We start from the raw sequence: 17,032 nt of genomic DNA, 5'->3' as shown, positions 1-17,032 counted from the left end.
CTTATTACACAGATTTATCTCTACCACCTGTGTTACCTTTGCCACTCAAGACACAAGATTTAAAAAGCAAACAGAAACTTCTGTGCTAAAAATAGAAGCCTACAGACATTAATTTGCTACATGTTCCCTTTGCAAAAGCTTATTCACATTCCCTACCAATACTTCACATGATCCTTTAAAAATGTATTTATGTAAATAATGTGTTTTCCTGTTTCATGGGCTATGAACCTTCGTACAACTGCAGGAAAAGCTTCAGTGATGCATATGTAGGTTTACCTATTATTAACTACAAAATGCCTCCTCTCTTCATCCTTGATGGCCAGGTGAGCTTGTGGAAAGGCCACATATCATATCCTCCTCTTGAAGTTTTGCCACGAATGCTAGCACAGCAAAAGATTTGAGAGACATCAAAGAAAAAAAAAACTGTCAAACCAAACATTTCTCAAATTATTTGACCAAGAAAACCATTGTGTTAACTTTGACAATTAGTAAAATTCTATGAACCTAGAGTTCTGCAGAGCCTCCCATGCAAAATGCTGAGTTGAGTTGAATTTCTGTGTTAAACACTTATAACAGACACTCCAAGTTGAGATGGAAGAGCCTTCTCCTATTGAGAACAGTCAGAAAAACATTCATTAAGGAGAAATCTTAATTTTTAAGAGAAAGAAATGTTTTAGATTGAAGAAATGGTCCAAGAAGCATTATGGCAATAGGGAAGCATAAAGTGTGTTTGGGGATCAATGGGCAGAATAGCTGGGGGCTTTTCTAATTAGTGGTGAGAAATCCATTTGGAAATAGGTTGATATAGATAGGAATTGGGGAGCTATTGAAGGTTTCTGAGCAGGAGAGTTACATGCAGTGTTTAAGGAAGCCAACATTCTTCCAGTTTAACTGACAATAGCAGATCAAACTACCCAGTTATATAATGAATAGAAATCCTGATTTTTCAATCAGACCCAGGTTATAACCTCAACAGCCAGCCATCTGGCCTATGATTGGAGAGATGGAGCCATTAGGGCAGCAAAGTATCTGCCCCAAATCTGAAGGGTCCATTCACTGAAAGGATTGACAGACCTTGGCTGGGGGCTGGGGCAGCCTGCTGGCTCCTCCAGCACCCCTGCACCTCCTCCTGCTGAAGAGTAGAATCACCCACTCTTGGCAAGCTTGGTCCAGCAGCTGGGGCCCACCAGGCCATTTCCAGAAAGAGCCATCTGTGAAGCCAGACTGTGCAGCAGAAAGTAAAGTATTCTAGTACTGTCTTACAATTCCACTTCCCCTGGTCCCAAGTCCCCTGAGAAAATGTCTTATATACATTACTACCGTCCTTCAGAATCCATTAGCTTTTTCCCATTAACTTCTGAAACGAGTTGAACTGAAGGGTCCTCCCTGAGCTGCAGAGAATTATAGAGCATCTAATAACTTTTAAACCTGGCTGGGCTTTGGAGATCCACAAATATTAATGATTTTTTTAAATGTGGTTTTCGCAGCAGCAACAATCTGCCTGCCTCGGGGAAGAGCCTATGATGTTGAGGAAATGTTAAAACCAAGAGGAGGACCTATGGCAGCTTCATCCCATCTTTCACAATGGTTATTGGGTTGTTAGGCTGGACAGTTGTCCTCTTTGAGCTGGGTCTTGGCACCCCACCTTGCTCTACTCTATACATATAAATCTTGTTCATTCTGCTTAGTCGTCCCAGTCCTGCCTCAAGAAATGCTGCTGGAGGTGGAAAAGTGTTGGGGCTCTGCCCAGGGACCCTGGGGAGGCTCATGCCGAGCCAGCCCCTTCTCATTCCTGGTGAGACAGTAACGTGTCCAGCCATGCATCTGGTCCCTGGCAGCGGGATCATTGTTATTCTGCAGCTGTAGCCATTTTCATTTTTCAATTATCTCAAGAGGAACAGGCCAGCAATATTGGTACACTGGCATTCAATTCAGAAAGGACCAGTAACCAAAATAATGACAGAAAGATTCCTTCAAACAATGTTTCTAGACCTCCCTATTAAAATAGTGCTGTGCAATTTGAAAACCTTTTTCTGTTGCACTTAATGCAATCAGCAGAGAAATGAGAACCGAAACGTACCTCCAAGAAACACCCCTCAGGATTGCCACGCCAGCCACACACCTCCAAGGACAGAGCCAGCCATAAGATTCAGAATTACCAAAGGACTTAGTTTTTGATTCTGGCCAGCTCCCATGCCCTGACCTTCACACATGATTAGAAACAGAATGTCTATTACTATAAGTACAAAATAGATCAGCCAGTGATAAAAAGGAACCTTGACTACAAAAGAGAAAATGTCCATGATGTGTCATGGCAGCTGGGAGTTCAGTTTCCCACTCACTCCATAGGAATGGAATCTCCTTGCCCAGGGGAGGAGCCCTTTGGGGCAGAGGCCAACTCTCATGTTAGAAATAAAACTATCCCAGGACATCCTAAATGCACCACCTTGGCCCTGAAGGAGAATGGAAGAGGGGTCTGGAGGTCGACTGAGCTGTTTTATGAAGTTTCAGAAACTAATCCTGAGGGACCTGAAAACATCCCACCTCGCTCAGGCTGTAGCCTCTAAACTGGTATGCTTTCCTTCTGCATAGGAAGCCTTCGAATGAATGCACTATCTCTCCCAATTAGCACAGACTCATGGGTATCTTATTGGTCCACATGAAGTCTTCTCAGCCACCAGTGCTCTACTTGCTGAAGGCTACAGTGGCAAATGGCTTTAGATATCACACATTGAGTATTTGAGAAATATGAGGTCTACTCCATAAAGACAATCCCTACCTCCTGGCCAAAGTCAGAACAGTATAACACTTTCCCCAGCCTTGCTTTACCCATGTGGATTTGCCTTCAGAGATAATCCTGAATCATTACTCGCCCTCAGTGGTCATCTGTAGATGGGTGTAATGATTGACAGTGACTATCAGGTGACTATTCCCTGCGAAGAACAGTACACCTTGTCACTCAGCAGCCAGCAGAAGGTAGCACTTTTAGTGGTGAGGTAGTGGTTCCTCCCCTGACTGTCCCTGAGCACTAGAAAAAGCTGCTGGGTGCAGGTCCCCGAGAGATGAAGAAACGATTGTGAGTTTGTTTAGCCCAGAGCAGAGAGAGTGTTTACTATGGTGAACAGTGACAGTCTCCACTAAGAGACACCAGGTCCCTGAGAATTCCTGGGTAGGGGCAATGACAGCCTGCTCACTGTCCTCTTTTATCCAAATTAAAATGAGAGCATTGACTGACCCAGCGCTGGGCAAACCTCTCAATTTGCTCTGGTTTCCAGGTGGAGCCCAATACCAAAGTATTTCCAGCCGTCTTCCTGCAGCCTACAAGCACTTCTTTGTTTCAGTTTGAACTTGGGAAGCTGAAGGTATTTATCTATCCCCTTGTCTAATGGCCATGTTAGAGAAAGCAGCATCGACCATTAAGAGGGAAATCCCAGACAGGGAAATCTCTCACTTCTCATTTACCTCCCTCTCCCCTCTTTCTGGACCCTCCCCCAAGCCCCTATGTTTGCCTGTGAAATTCAGATGACAGAACATGCATTCTCATTTTCTCCTTCTCCCACCTCTTTTGGGTGTTGAAAGGATTAATTAATGCTTATATAACCCACTGTGCAAGGTCCTAATTAATGCTGGTGAAGCCCTGAGAGGTCTACTGGACACGCATGTCTAATTCACACTCACCATATTGGTTATCATGGGCCAGGTGCATGATCCAGCAACTGAGACTCTCCATATTGCACATGCGTTTTCTTCTCTGATGCCTTTTCACCTTGTCCCAGAATGCAATGCCCTTGTCTGCGGCCATATTTAAGAGTGAAGAGAAGAACCCAGTCCCACAGTGTCCACCTCGGCTCGATGTCCAAACCATCCAGCCTGTGCTCTGGAGCCGCATGCCAAACAGCTTCCTGAAAGTAGAGACAGAGCGGGTGAGCGAGCGCCATGGCTGGGTGGTGCAGTGCCTGGAGCCCCTGCAGATGATGGCACTCCACATCCCTGAGGAGAACAGGTACTAGAGGGGCCCACAAAGGAAGGGTAGGAGGCCGCTGAGACAGAGCCGGGTCAGCCCAGAAGGAAACACCCAGCATCCTCATTGGAACCTGCTCAGCTCCAAGATGATCTTTGATTTCCCCAGTGCCTCATTGTCTATTCTTTACTTGCCCACCTTCATTATTCATTTAGAAACAGCAGGAAATGTACTGATGTGCCTGCTACTGGGCCTTCAGTGTAGCTTCTAGTGCCTGGGATCAGGGAACATTTCTGTGCCTGTCATTAAAACCAAATGACCCTGAAAAAAGAATGAGACATGCCTAGCTTGACTTAGTGAACCATAAATCAGGCTGCAGGTGTCCCCTTGTTGAAAAGTTCTCTTAGATTGTGGCCTGGGTTCAATTCCCACACTGTCAACTCTCTGTGTGGCCTTGGGTGAGTTACCTCATGCTCTACTGGCCTCAGTCTCCTCAGCCATTCTGTGAGAGAATAACCCACACAAAGTACTGCTAGAGGAAAAAAAAATAAGATTGTGTAGATAAAATCTAGTACAATTTCTGGATGTAGTGAGAATTAAATAGGTCTTATTATTGTGAATGTTGCTATCCCTTGATTTCTGGCTAAAATGCAGAGTAATATCGAAAGAGTGGAGGCATTGCTGCCTACACAGTTAGGTGTGTTCTTGGATCACGGGCAGTAGCAAAGTAGGCAAGTGCAGGGAAGCAGAAAAGAGGCCCAGCCAAGCAAGTCAATTTCAAGTATCCCCCATGCAGTGATGAAGAGCAAGACAAAATGAAGCTCTAAGCAGGTATCAGAGTCCAAGCCCTGATCTCACAAACACACCAGCAAATAGACCTCTAAGATAAGGAAGGGAAATTTAAACTGGCTTATGACAACGTGCCTCTGTTTAGAAAGTGTTTCCTCTCTGGACAAGAGCACAGGTGGGTTTGGTTTTAGGGGAGGATAGAGTGGAAGTTATACAGATGATGTAGATAGATTAACAAAGGGCTCCAGTTATATCATCTGAGGGGCTTTTACATCAGGAAACAGGATCCACTTGAACCATCATGTAAGAGGAGCAAGTCAGCTTGTCATGTACCTAAATGTTTTTCTGTTTGGGGTTTGGGGGTTTCCCTAATGAAGGGAACTTTTGTATTTGGCAAGTCAGTGTCTTAAGTTTTGTAGGTTTTTGAGAGCCTTGTAGTTAGACATGGTGGATTAATGGGAATTAGGATGTGGACTGAAGCCAAGAGAGCAGTAATAACCAATTAGAGGAAATATGACAGAGGCTCCCTCATCCTCCACCCCTTCTGCCTTTGTTGGACTGGTTAAAGCCCTGGGCATTCAGAGAGTGAGACTACTAGATTCTGGTGCATTCTTCTTACCATGGAGGACTGATTGCTTGTATATCCTCAGGTGTGTGGACATCCTGGAGCTCTGTGAGCAGGAGGACCTGATGCAATTCCATTACCACACGCTGAGACTGTACAGCGCCGTGTGCGCCCTGGGAAACAGCCGGGTGGCCTATGCCCTGTGCAGCCATGTGGACCTCTCGCAGCTCTTCTACACCATCGACAACAAGTACCTCCCTGGCCTCCTTCGATCCGGTTTCTATGACCTGCTCATTAGCATCCACCTGGCCAATGCTAAGGAGAGGAAGCTGATGATGAAGAATGAGTACATCATCCCCATCACCAGCACCACCAGGAACATCCGCCTATACCCAGATGAGTCCAAGAGGCACGGGTTGCCAGGGGTGGGCCTGCGGACGTGCCTCAAGCCAGGCTTCAGGTTCTCCACCCCTTGTTTTGTGGTGACCAGTGAGGAGCACCAGAAGCAGAGCCCTGAGATTCCCCTGGAGATTCTCAAGACAAAGGCACTGAGTATGCTAACCGAGGCGGTGCACTGTAGCGGAGCCCACATCCGGGACCCCGTGGGGGGTTCTGTGGAGTTCCAGTTTGTGCCTGTGCTGAAGCTCATTGGAACCCTGTTGGTCATGGGTGTGTTTGATGACGACGACGTTCGCCAGATCCTCCTCCTGATTGATCCCTCTGTGTTTGGGGAGCATAGCGGGGAGACAGAAGAAGGAGCAGAAAAGGAGGAAGTGACCCAGGTAGAAGAGAAGGCAGTAGAAGCTGGGGAGAAGACCAGCAAGGAGCCTCCCATCAAAGGCTTGTTGCAGACCCGATTGCCAGAGTCCGTCAAGCTGCAGGTAACTCGGGGCAGCAAAACTCCGTGTGTTGGAAAGGGCTCCGTGGGAGAGAGCACAGCTGGGTTTTTAGGAGAGATGGTGGGCATGAGCATCAACCCACTGCTAAAAGTGTCCTGCATCCACACTCAGCAATAGCTTTTGGGGGATGCTTGTTTCTGACTTGGAATGTATTCCCCGATTCTCCCCATGACTAATGAAAATACTAATCTCCAGACAGATGTTTTAGAAATGTTTTCTGGTAACAGAGCAGGTTTGCCCTTACCTTCTAACTTTAGGATCCAAGTGCTCATTTGTGAGATGGCTGCCTGGAGATGGGGGATGAGCCTTTGGCTTGGATTAACCTCAAGGAACCCACTCATAGGGAGACTGCACCCATCAACTGCTCTCAGTAGGTGCCATGCTCATGCAAACTGGTGTGGTCCGATGATTGCAGCCTTCACAGAACTGCCATCCAAGCTAAAGGGCAGTCATGATCTTAGAGCCACTCCCAGCACTGCCTGGGAGCCTTTGACACTACCTAAGACAGTTTTTCCCAGCATGAGCTAGCATCAGTTGTGTACCAAGGATGATAACTTTTGTATTATGAACACAGAGAAGAGAGAAGGGGAGATGAATCAAGTAGGCAAAACCTGTGCCACCACAGAGGAGCCTGAGTCAACCTTTGCTAAGATTCAGTTCCTGCTCCACAGCTGCTTACTGGTTATGAGCACTTGCCAAGTCAGTGGCCAGAAACACCCTCAGCTTTATCATTCATAAAATGTGGAGGATGAAGCTGGGCGCAGTGGCACAGGCCTGTAATCTCAGCAGCTCAGGAGGCTGAGACAGGAGGATCATGAGTTCAAAGCCAGCCTCAGCAAAAGGCGAGGCACTAAGCAACTCAGTGAGACCCTATCTCTAAATAAAATATAAAATAGGGCTGGGGATGTGGCTCAGTGGTTAAGTGCCCCTGGGTTCAATCCCTGGTACGCCCCTGCAAAATGTGGAAGATAATATTACCAAATATAATATTTAAGTACATTTTTATAAAACACAATATGTAATAATGTTTTACCATAAACTGTATTATAATAATCTATAGAAGCTCTAGTTCAATGGGTTTGGTGGGTAGCTGGTTAATCAAAACATTGAGTATAATAAATTATATATATATATAATTATACATATACATATAAGCATTTTTTAAAACATAAATGTGCTATTCTGATATAAGACCAAGTTTTTTTTTTTTTTTAATGTGTGTCCTCTGACTGGCACATGGAGTCCTTTTTTCATAGATGACTCCTGGAATACATCTTATGGTTGCCAGTATAGGAGTTTTTAAAGTAAAGTTCAATTTAGAGGTACAGTCATGTGTTTCTTAATGACACTTCAGTTGGTGATGGACCACACATATGAATGTGGTCCTATAGTATTATATCCCTGAGCTATGTCATACCCATCTTGGCTTGTGTAAACATGCCCTATTGTGTCTGTACAATGACAAAATCACCTAATGCTGAATTTCTCAGAATGTATCCTCATGATGCATGACCTTAATTGGAAAGTACCCCAAGTGCAAAATGTTTCTAGTTTTGTTTTGTTTTTTTCACTAGAGATTGAACCCAGGGACACTTAACCACTAAACCACATCCCCAGTCCTTTTAATTTTTGAGACAGAGTCTTACTAAGTTACTGAGTCTGACCTCGAACTTGTGATCCTCCTGCCTCAGCCTCCCAAGTTGCTGATACTACAGGCATGTGCCACCATGACCAGCAGATAGTTTAATGATTTCCCCCAATTCTTTGTAGTTGTCTCACACCCAGTTTTATCTTTTTTTATCTAAAAAATATTTTACAGAGAGATAATTTTATCATAATAACAATCCAGGGCAATCACAACAAGACAGTGTATATGACAACAGTGAAAGAATGGTGAGAAGTAGAACATCTCAATTTTCCTTCCTTCAGGAAGTCAGCAGAAACGAAGGCAGTTCAGCACTGGCTCCTGTACTGAGCTTCCTGGGAAAACATTTTCTTAGAAATGTTGTTCTTTCTCTCCACAGGCAGATTTACTGTCTCCAGTGAGCTCATTTTCCTCTTGTTCCCTGGCCTTAGTGGGGAACAGCTGATCTCTGAATGCAGACTGGCTTAGATTCAAGCAATGACTTTATAGCTCTATGTGCCACTGAATAGATCATTTTAATTATCTAGTTCTCAGTGTTACCATCTGTGAGATGGACACACTGGTGGGTTCAGGGGTGTACTTTGTGCTATTACACAAATGTTTGCACATGTGTGCTTTGTTGCAGATGTGTGAGCTGCTCAGCTATCTCTGTGACTGTGAGCTGCAGCACCGAGTAGAGGCCATTGTGGCATTTGGTGACATTTATGTCTCCAAGCTGCAGGCCAATCAGAAGTTCCGCTACGATGAACTCATGCAGGCCCTGAACATGTCTGCTGCCCTGACTGCCCGGAAGACCAGGGAGTTCCGCTCACCCCCACAGGAGCAGGTGAGGAACCCCTCCTGAGTCACTGTCCAAGTCCTGTGGAAGAACTTGGAACCCACAGAGCAGGGCCCACAAATCCTTTAAGGTGTCTGGGGTAGGCTCAACGGCTGTGGAGGTTAAAGGAGCTCCCATGGCAGCAGGAGACAGGTCTGGTCCTCTGCAGATTGTGACCAAGCAGTCTGTGCCAGTAATCTGGGGTGGGGAAAATAACCCTTTCTACATGTACTTGGGGCAGGACTTCCTCCTCCCTACCCTCTCCACCCTGTTCCATTACTAGTAAGTCAAAACCAGACCACTTTTGGGATTCAGCTGCTTCCTCAGCAGTGAACCACCACTCAGAAGAATCTCTACCAGCCTTCCAAAAGTCACTACCCCTCTATCAGAAACCACCAGAACATGGCTAATGGGCCCCAACTTATGAGAGCAGTTGCAGACTTCCTCAGCTAACCTGTCTGACCATCCTTGCCCAGTGGCTGTGCCTTGCTAAGAACCTCCTCAGCCCCACGAAGCCTGGAAAACCAGGCTCAGAATGTGAACAATCATTTGCCATGTGTCATGTTTGTTCTTTGCAGTACCCCACCTGTGTTCAGCCTTACCCAGATGGGAAGGCTGCTTTGAGAAGAATCAAAATCCCAGTGAGAAGCTTCTAAGTGAGGGAGAGACATCTTGTAGAATAATCATTTCCATTTATCCTCCTACTCAGCAGAGCTGATACCTGCAGGTTGGTTGGCCATTGCTCCCTAAGTGTCCAAAAGAGAAGATAGATCTTTCAGTGAAGAAATTAGTTTACTGTCTCCGACAGATCTTAGGATATTATATATATTTAATAAGCAACCTATTCATAAGTTGTTGTCGGTGTAATTACCACTGTTGTATATTAATGGCACAACTACAACCTCATCCAATTACTTACCTAATCTGCTTTGCAGAACATAGATATTTATATTGATTAAAAATTAACCACATATATTGACTTTTTAAAAATTCATTCGAATGATACTGGCCATGCTGTAGAGAAGGCACAGTCTACCATCCCTATGCTGAACACAAAAGGAAGACGCTCTTGGGGTTGATTGAGATAGATTATTGTGCTGTGAAATGCATAATGTGCAGTATTCCCCATCACCTCCCAAGAACCATTTTTGAAGACTTGATGAACGTGACAGGCTGCTTTTAGACTGGCAGCCGTGTGGACCTTCCTCACGTCACTGGGCAAATGCTGGTGCTTTCATGTTTCTGTGAATAATGGCAAGACAGAATGATTTGGTGGTTACAGCTCTGGTATTGACTTGAGGCTGCAGGGCTCCCATTCTGGCTCCTAGGGCACTCTGTGTGATCTTGGCCACATGATCTCTGTCTCAGTTTCTTCAGCTGCAGTGTGTGGATAATGTTCATATCTCCCAGGGTTCCTGTGAGAAGACCATGAGATCATATTTTTGGATTACTTAGTAATAATTGAGCTGCCATTGGTTTTAGGGTCAGAGGTGTTTGCATTTCCCTCTTGCCTGGTGAGAGGCCCTGTGGATGGAGTTCACATTTTTCTGGCATCTCTTTGACCCAGCCAGCATCAGGACCATCCATCCAGTACTCCTTGTGGTCCTGGTTCCTGGAAGGACAGTGTTGGCCCCCACCCTTCCTTTCCCCATTCTTCCTCCAGAACTTGTCTGCCCTCCCCAGGTGCTCTGTAACCTCCTCCCTCACTTTTTTCTAAACAGTCCTCAGAGAAATCATTTCAGATTCTGTAAATCAAAATCTTCCTTAACCCATCATGGGCCCAAGTTTGCAATTCTGCAAATATTTCAATGAAATAAACACAGGTACATTAAAATAGGTTGGAAATCATAAATGAAGAATGTGTTATAAAATGTGTCAATGGGATCATTAAAAATATCAATAATTATCACTAGTCATTCACTGATTACTTTTCTTTAAAAGGATAGAACTCTAAAACACATGTTTATTTCAAAATTACCATAGATAATACATTTGTTGCTCAATTTAAGTTTTTATGGAACTAACGGGACATAATGTGTTAATGTATTAGACCAGCAGTTCTTGAGTAAAATCACCTAAAGAGCTTAATAAAACAGATTTCCTGGTCCTGCCCCTAGGATCTCTAATTTGGTAAGTATAGAGTGAGGCTCAGGACTTTGCATTTTCAGCTAGCTTTTAGGTAATGCTGATGCTGCTGGTTTAAGAATAGAATAAAAGAAGCAACTGCTACGAACCTCAGCTGTCCCATCTCCAGCCTGCCTTGAGTGTGTCTAGAGGGCACCTGCCCATGGAGTTCTCAGCATAGGATGCATTTAATGCCATTGAAGGTTATGGAGGATTGAGATCAATTTCAGAGGTTAGCAGTGCAGAATCACTTGGAAAATAGGATGCATGGAATTAGAATTTTTAAATGGTAATATCCTTTCACAACCTTTGAGGAGAAAACAGGGTTTTAAAAATGTTTGTATTAGGGCATTACAGTTAGACATAATACCGGGGTTCCTTGTAACAAGTTCATAAATGCGTGTAACATGTTTGCTCCATTTCAGTCCCCGGTACTTCCCTTTTTCCTCCCCTCCTCCCTTCCCCTGATTCCCTTCCTCTCCTCCATTGGTCTTCCTTCTATTCATTTATTTTTAATGGGTACATTATAGTCATATATAAAAATGGAATACACTGTGATGTATTCATATATGCATATAGCAGAATTTGGTCAATTTCACTCCCTCTTCCTCCCCTGAGTTCCCCATTTCTACCCTACTGATCTCCCTTCTATTTTTGCAAGATCCCCATTTTTATTCCTTTTTTCTATCTTCTGCAAGTGAGCAAAAACATTCAACCCTTGATTTTCTGAGTCTTATTTAACTTAAAATGTTCTCCATTTTCATCCATTTATCAGAAAATGACATGATTTCATTCAGAAAATGAAGGTTTTAATCCCTATATCCAGAGAGTTTTCATAGTGAAGAAGAAAAACATCTTTGAGGGATGTAGCTAAGTGCAAAAGAAGATAAGACTAAGATTAGTCCCATGGTTGTTGGCAAATGAACCGGGCATAGCCAGCCACCCTTTCACTCTCAAAAGGACTTCATCAGAGGGCATGACCTGTAGCAGAAAGTTCTATCAAACTTTCCAGCTTTCAGTTTTATGCCCTACACAGGTGCATCCCAGTGTCCTAAGTGTTTCACCAAAGGAAAGATCTTTCAAGAAAAAGAGTTTTCTGACTCTAAAACTACACCTTCAGATCTTATATTTATTTAATAAATGATTTATCTGTATATTTCATTTTATCTGTATATTTCAATTACATCCCAGAAAGAACCACAAAAATGACTTTTCCAACTTATTTTTTTCTGAGTAAAATAAATTTTAATCTGGATTAAGTTAATGATTTCACAGGAAATTATGAACCACCAAAATTTCAAATATATTCATTATTTTATGTTTAAGATGTGTTTCTTATAGGCAGAATATAAATGAGTCCTGTTGTTCTTATAGAGTCTGCAGTCTTTGTATTTTATCATATTTAGATCATTTACCTTTTATGTAATTGTTGGTAAAGTTCAATATAAACATACCATATTGCTATTTTCCTATGTGCTTCATATGTTCTTTATTCTTTTTTCCATTTTTTTTTATTCATTATACACAAATGGAATACAACTTTCTCTTGTTGTGTATGATGTAGAGCCACACCATTAGTGGAATCATACATTTATATAGGATAATGGTGTTTGTTTCATTCTACCATCTTTCCTTCCCCCATCCCCCCCTCCCCTCATTTCCCTCTACACAATCCAATGATCCTCCATTCTTCCCTTACCCACCACCACCCCCGCCATTAGGTGTCAGCATTCACTTATCAGAGAAAACATTTGGCCTTTGGTTTTGGGGGATAGGCTTATTATTTACTGGATGTTATTTTATTACAGACCTACTTTAAAGAAATGCTTATAGTAGAAGGTTTAAATAACATTCCTCCTAATGTTCAGTAAAGCTTATGGTTTAATAAGAGGTTGTAAATTTTTTCCAACCTAGAAATTCATACCAGAGAATATACCCCTTTGTCTGGTGTTTGGGTTATAGTGACCAAGCAGTAAAATGGACAGTATTACCTCTAGTTATTTCTGCAGTTCCTCCAGATGTGAGCCTGTGGGAAGAAATCCCAAGTCCAGGAACCTGGGCAGGAAGTGAATAGCAGTTTGTCACTAATCTCAGATAGCATTGCTTTTAATTATTAATGTAGGGCAGCAAAATAAGTATCTAACTTTGTCACCAATAGGAATGGAACATCTTTGCATGTGATATTACAGTGATTACAATATTGAGAAATATTTACATTCACCACTGCTTCAAGATCACAGTGGTTATGAGAGTGGCCACTAAGTGGCCATCTGAGTTAATTAAGAATGACATGTATTACTATATCACAGATATGTTTCCTGTGTTTTTGATAAGTGAATTTCAATATTATTATTTCTCTGTAATCTTGAATGTCTTATTCTATTTATGCAAAACATTAATTTGAGAAGCAATCCATGGACTTCACCAGATTGTCAAAAGGACACAAAAGTATTTAGGAATCCCTGAGGAGTTGGGGGGTGGGTACTGTAAAGGAAAAGAATGCTAAGGTGATTGCAAACATAAGCCTATGTGTCAAAAATAAAATAAAATAAAACCCTATGAACAAAATTGAGCTCACTAAAAATGAGAAATATATTTGGAATACATATTGCAAAGAGCTAAGAATCTGAGAGTATGCAAAGCATTACCAATTAATTTTTAAAAGGATAATTACCTAATAGAAAAATGGAGGACAAACACAGAAAATTTATAAAATATGAAATAAATCAGTCTTTGTGTATGGCAGAACAAAGTTTGCCTCACCAATTAAATGCAAATTAAGGCAACAGGGATGTGACGTTTTTTAACCATTAATTTGGTAAAGGTTTGAAAATGGAGATGGCAAAGGAATACTCTTATAAAAATTTGGTAATAATGCAAATTGTTGGAGCTTTGTGGAGAGCAATTTGGCAACTCATATCAAAGACCATTAAAATGTACAAACTTGTTGCTCTAATCATTTTGCTTCTAGGAGTTTATCCTAAGAAAATGATCAGATATGTGAGCAAAAAATATGTAAAAAGTTCAAAGCAACTTTTAATAATGAGAACAAAAAATAGAAATTTAACATATAGCATAATGGAGAATAAATTTTACACAAATTATTATTCATCAATAGAATGAAATGTAATGCATCTATTAAAAAATAAGGTTAAAAATATTCAAGTAAATAAATGTAATTTATCGTAAGTAGAAAATATGGTCTTAAAAATGTATATCTAGAGTGTAGTCCTAATCTGTGTGGATGAACCTTAAGTCTGAAGATGTTAACTAAAATATTAGCAGTGGTTGTCTTTGGGTGGTGAAATCAGTCACAGTAATGTTTTTTCTTTGTTCTCGGAATTTTGTGCAATTAATAAATTACTTTAACAATAAGCAAAAATGGAAGCTACTTTTGCATGTGGACCACTTGCACAGAATATTAGGTGTCTAAGACAGGATCTGAATTCCCTTGACCAATATTGAGAACCAATTAGCCATTCTTTCTCACCCTCAAAGATCAACATGCTTCTTAACTTTCAACTGGGAGAGAACTGCCCCTGCCCAGAGGAGATCCGGGAGGAGCTGTATGACTTCCATGAGGACCTTCTTGCTCACTGTGGTGAGTTTCTGAGAGACTGGAGCCAAAAGAAGCTGCTTGCTCCTTATTCCTTCCTTTGAAAATTCAGGGTGAGGCAGGTGGCAGCAGGAGTTACTCTTGATTTTGAATTGCAGTACCAGTTGTTCAGGAAGTGACTCTATCCAGACTGAGTGGTTCAGAGAAGGTACAGGAGGTAGCCCTGGCAGAATGTATGACTGACATTCTTTCTACCTAGAGAAGACTTTCTGGAAATTCAGAGGGAGCGGGGTCTCTAGAGAAAGAGGAAAATAACAGATCATTACATATACCTCACCCAATTTACTGACAGTGATATAATTAAGATTCTGCTCTGCATAAGCCCAGATTCTGATCCCTTAGTTATTTAACTATTACAATGTATGTGGTCAGGGAGGCAGGAACTTATGTCCTTCAGGATTCTAAGCCAGTGATCCCTATCTTACCACTCATCTGCTGGTTTCAAATGGCTCTGAACATTTGTGCTGTGTGTACATTGGGTAGATTAATATGTGGGAAATAGCTGAGCTTTTCACTTGAAATAACGCAATGATAAACTCTCTCTAGAGATTCTAGAAGTCCAGGTAAAGAAAAGTAAAATCCTTGGATTAAAATTACCTGACGTTCTGGTACATAGGAACATACATCTTTTTTAAAACTTCCCAAAAGGCATAATATAGGTAAATATTCATGGGTGGCTGCCTGTGGTCCTTTTATAGAGAGGTCCAGAAGGATAAGAAGCAGCATCTTTATGTGCTAACACTTGGGAGTTTCCAGTACTGTTTGTATTTTCACTTTGTCTTTGGCTTGCTAGGGGTTCCCTGGGAAGAAGAGGAGGAGGAAGATGAAGACACCACCTGGACAGGAAAACTGTGTGCCTTGGTACACAAAATCAAAGGTCCACCCAAGCCAGAGAAGGAGCCACCAACAGAGGAGGAAGAAAGATACCCTAGTAAGTGACATGCCTTTTCATCACAGTCCTCTCAACTCTCTCTTCTGGGACTTGGGGTAATTGACTCTTTAACAAATATTGTGATATATATGTGGACTGCCTAAACTCAAAGGAGCCATCTGGGCATTGTGCTACCACTGCTGGTCATTATTGTTCTGTATATTGGGCTCTGCCTTTCCTCTGATTGAAGGTACTAAGTTCCAGACTCTTCTGAAACCTAAAAGATGGATTGCTTGGTGCCTGCTCTTTTCTGTCTGCTTAGAAATGCCTGGAAACAGATATCTATTCATTTTTCTTGTATGTTCCCACAGATTTCCTCTTTTAACCATTGTAATTTTCTGTCACTTCTCTCTGTGGTTCCTTAGCATGGAAAATCGCTCCAGTGAGTAAATAAAATAATAGCAGAAAGAGGGTTTGTAAAAGAAATAGGGGATGGTTGGGTTTTGGGGACTATGATATTGATAATGAAACACCCTGGAGGACTTTGGCCTTCTGTTTTTCGGCAATGCTGAATCTTGTCCAGATTCATTTCTCTAATCTTTACACTGTCGATAGTGCCTATGGTTTTGACCTGTGTTGAAATAGGATCATAATTTGCCCTACAGGGCAGTCGACTATCTCTACACTATTAACATTTCAAGAGGAAGATTGTCTGAGTAGTATATATAATTAATCTTCTTGCTACATATTCTGCAAATTTATCATTTGTCTAAGGAAGAAGGAATATCCTAAGTTTATTGCAATTGCCTCTTATCTTGTTCCCTGTTCCTATCCATCTTGGAACCACTTTCGAATCATATACTAGAGCAATAGACTGTCAGGATATGATCAGCTTGTCTGAAAACACTACTTTGGGGTTCATACATCTTACTGCCCTTTATATTACCCTTTCATCTTTGTCAGAATATTTCTGAAGGCAACGATCCCTCACCATTTATCAGCAGAAGTGTTGAAGCATCTGGAACAACGTGTGTCTAGGACCTTGGCTCTGGCCCCTTGATCAGTCCTTCCTGTCACCATGGAGAGGGACATGCTGGCAGGATTCTAAAACCACAAGAAAGTGAACTTAGACTCCCTTTGTGGCTACTGCCAAAGCAGAACTGAAAATAGAGCTGACCCACATGTCTCCTATGTCACCTGCTGGGAGTCTGTTTTTGAAAGTGGATGCTTCTTTCTGACCTTCTTTCTAACAAAGAGTATGTCGTGACTGGGAGCCCACAGAGTAACCATTTTTTGTCTGGCAAATGGAATCAATCAGATGAAATCCATATCATCTGCCTCTGGGAGGTCCCTCTAACTTTCAAAATGGGGTGCAGCACTGAGGAGTACAATCTTCACTGACCCTGGGGCCTGAAGCGAACAGACCACAATGTCTGTTTTAGTAGAACACACACACCAGGGAGCCCGTCCCAAAGTGAGATCTTGTGTCTTCAACCCATGCGGCCTCCCTTCCACAGGTAGAACCACGAAAGGCTCAAGCTTTGTGTCCTAAATGTTCTATCCTAGGGTCTCAGAAATAGTGAAAATGATCAGGGTGGCAAAGCATGTATGGTTGTCAGTATATGGGTGCTCTGTCAAATATTCCAGATTCATGGATCCCCTCACTCAGCTCGCATTGTAAGATAAATAAGTTTGGGGGGTTTACCCACCCTCCAAATTTTTTTTAATTTTTGTTGTTGTTGTTG

General features: G+C 42.3%; 1 protein-coding gene across 1 annotated transcript in view; it reads left to right on the top strand.

Annotated features, from left to right (window-relative positions):
* RYR3 (ryanodine receptor 3) overlaps nt 1–17,032 on the top strand; it is a 506,360-nt gene that overhangs the window by 315,843 nt on the left and 173,485 nt on the right. Inside the window, 6 exon segments of the mRNA XM_079126345.1 lie at nt 3,276–3,362; nt 3,777–4,003; nt 5,401–6,196; nt 8,485–8,685; nt 14,299–14,401; nt 15,210–15,347. Coding sequence (XP_078982471.1) covers nt 3,276–3,362; nt 3,777–4,003; nt 5,401–6,196; nt 8,485–8,685; nt 14,299–14,401; nt 15,210–15,347 — 1,552 coding nt within the window.

This window comes from Sciurus vulgaris (genome assembly GCF_902686455.1).
Source record: "Sciurus vulgaris genome assembly, chromosome: 2".
NCBI lineage: Eukaryota > Metazoa > Chordata > Mammalia > Rodentia > Sciuridae > Sciurus > Sciurus vulgaris.
This window is presented reverse-complemented; position numbering and strand designations above follow the sequence as displayed.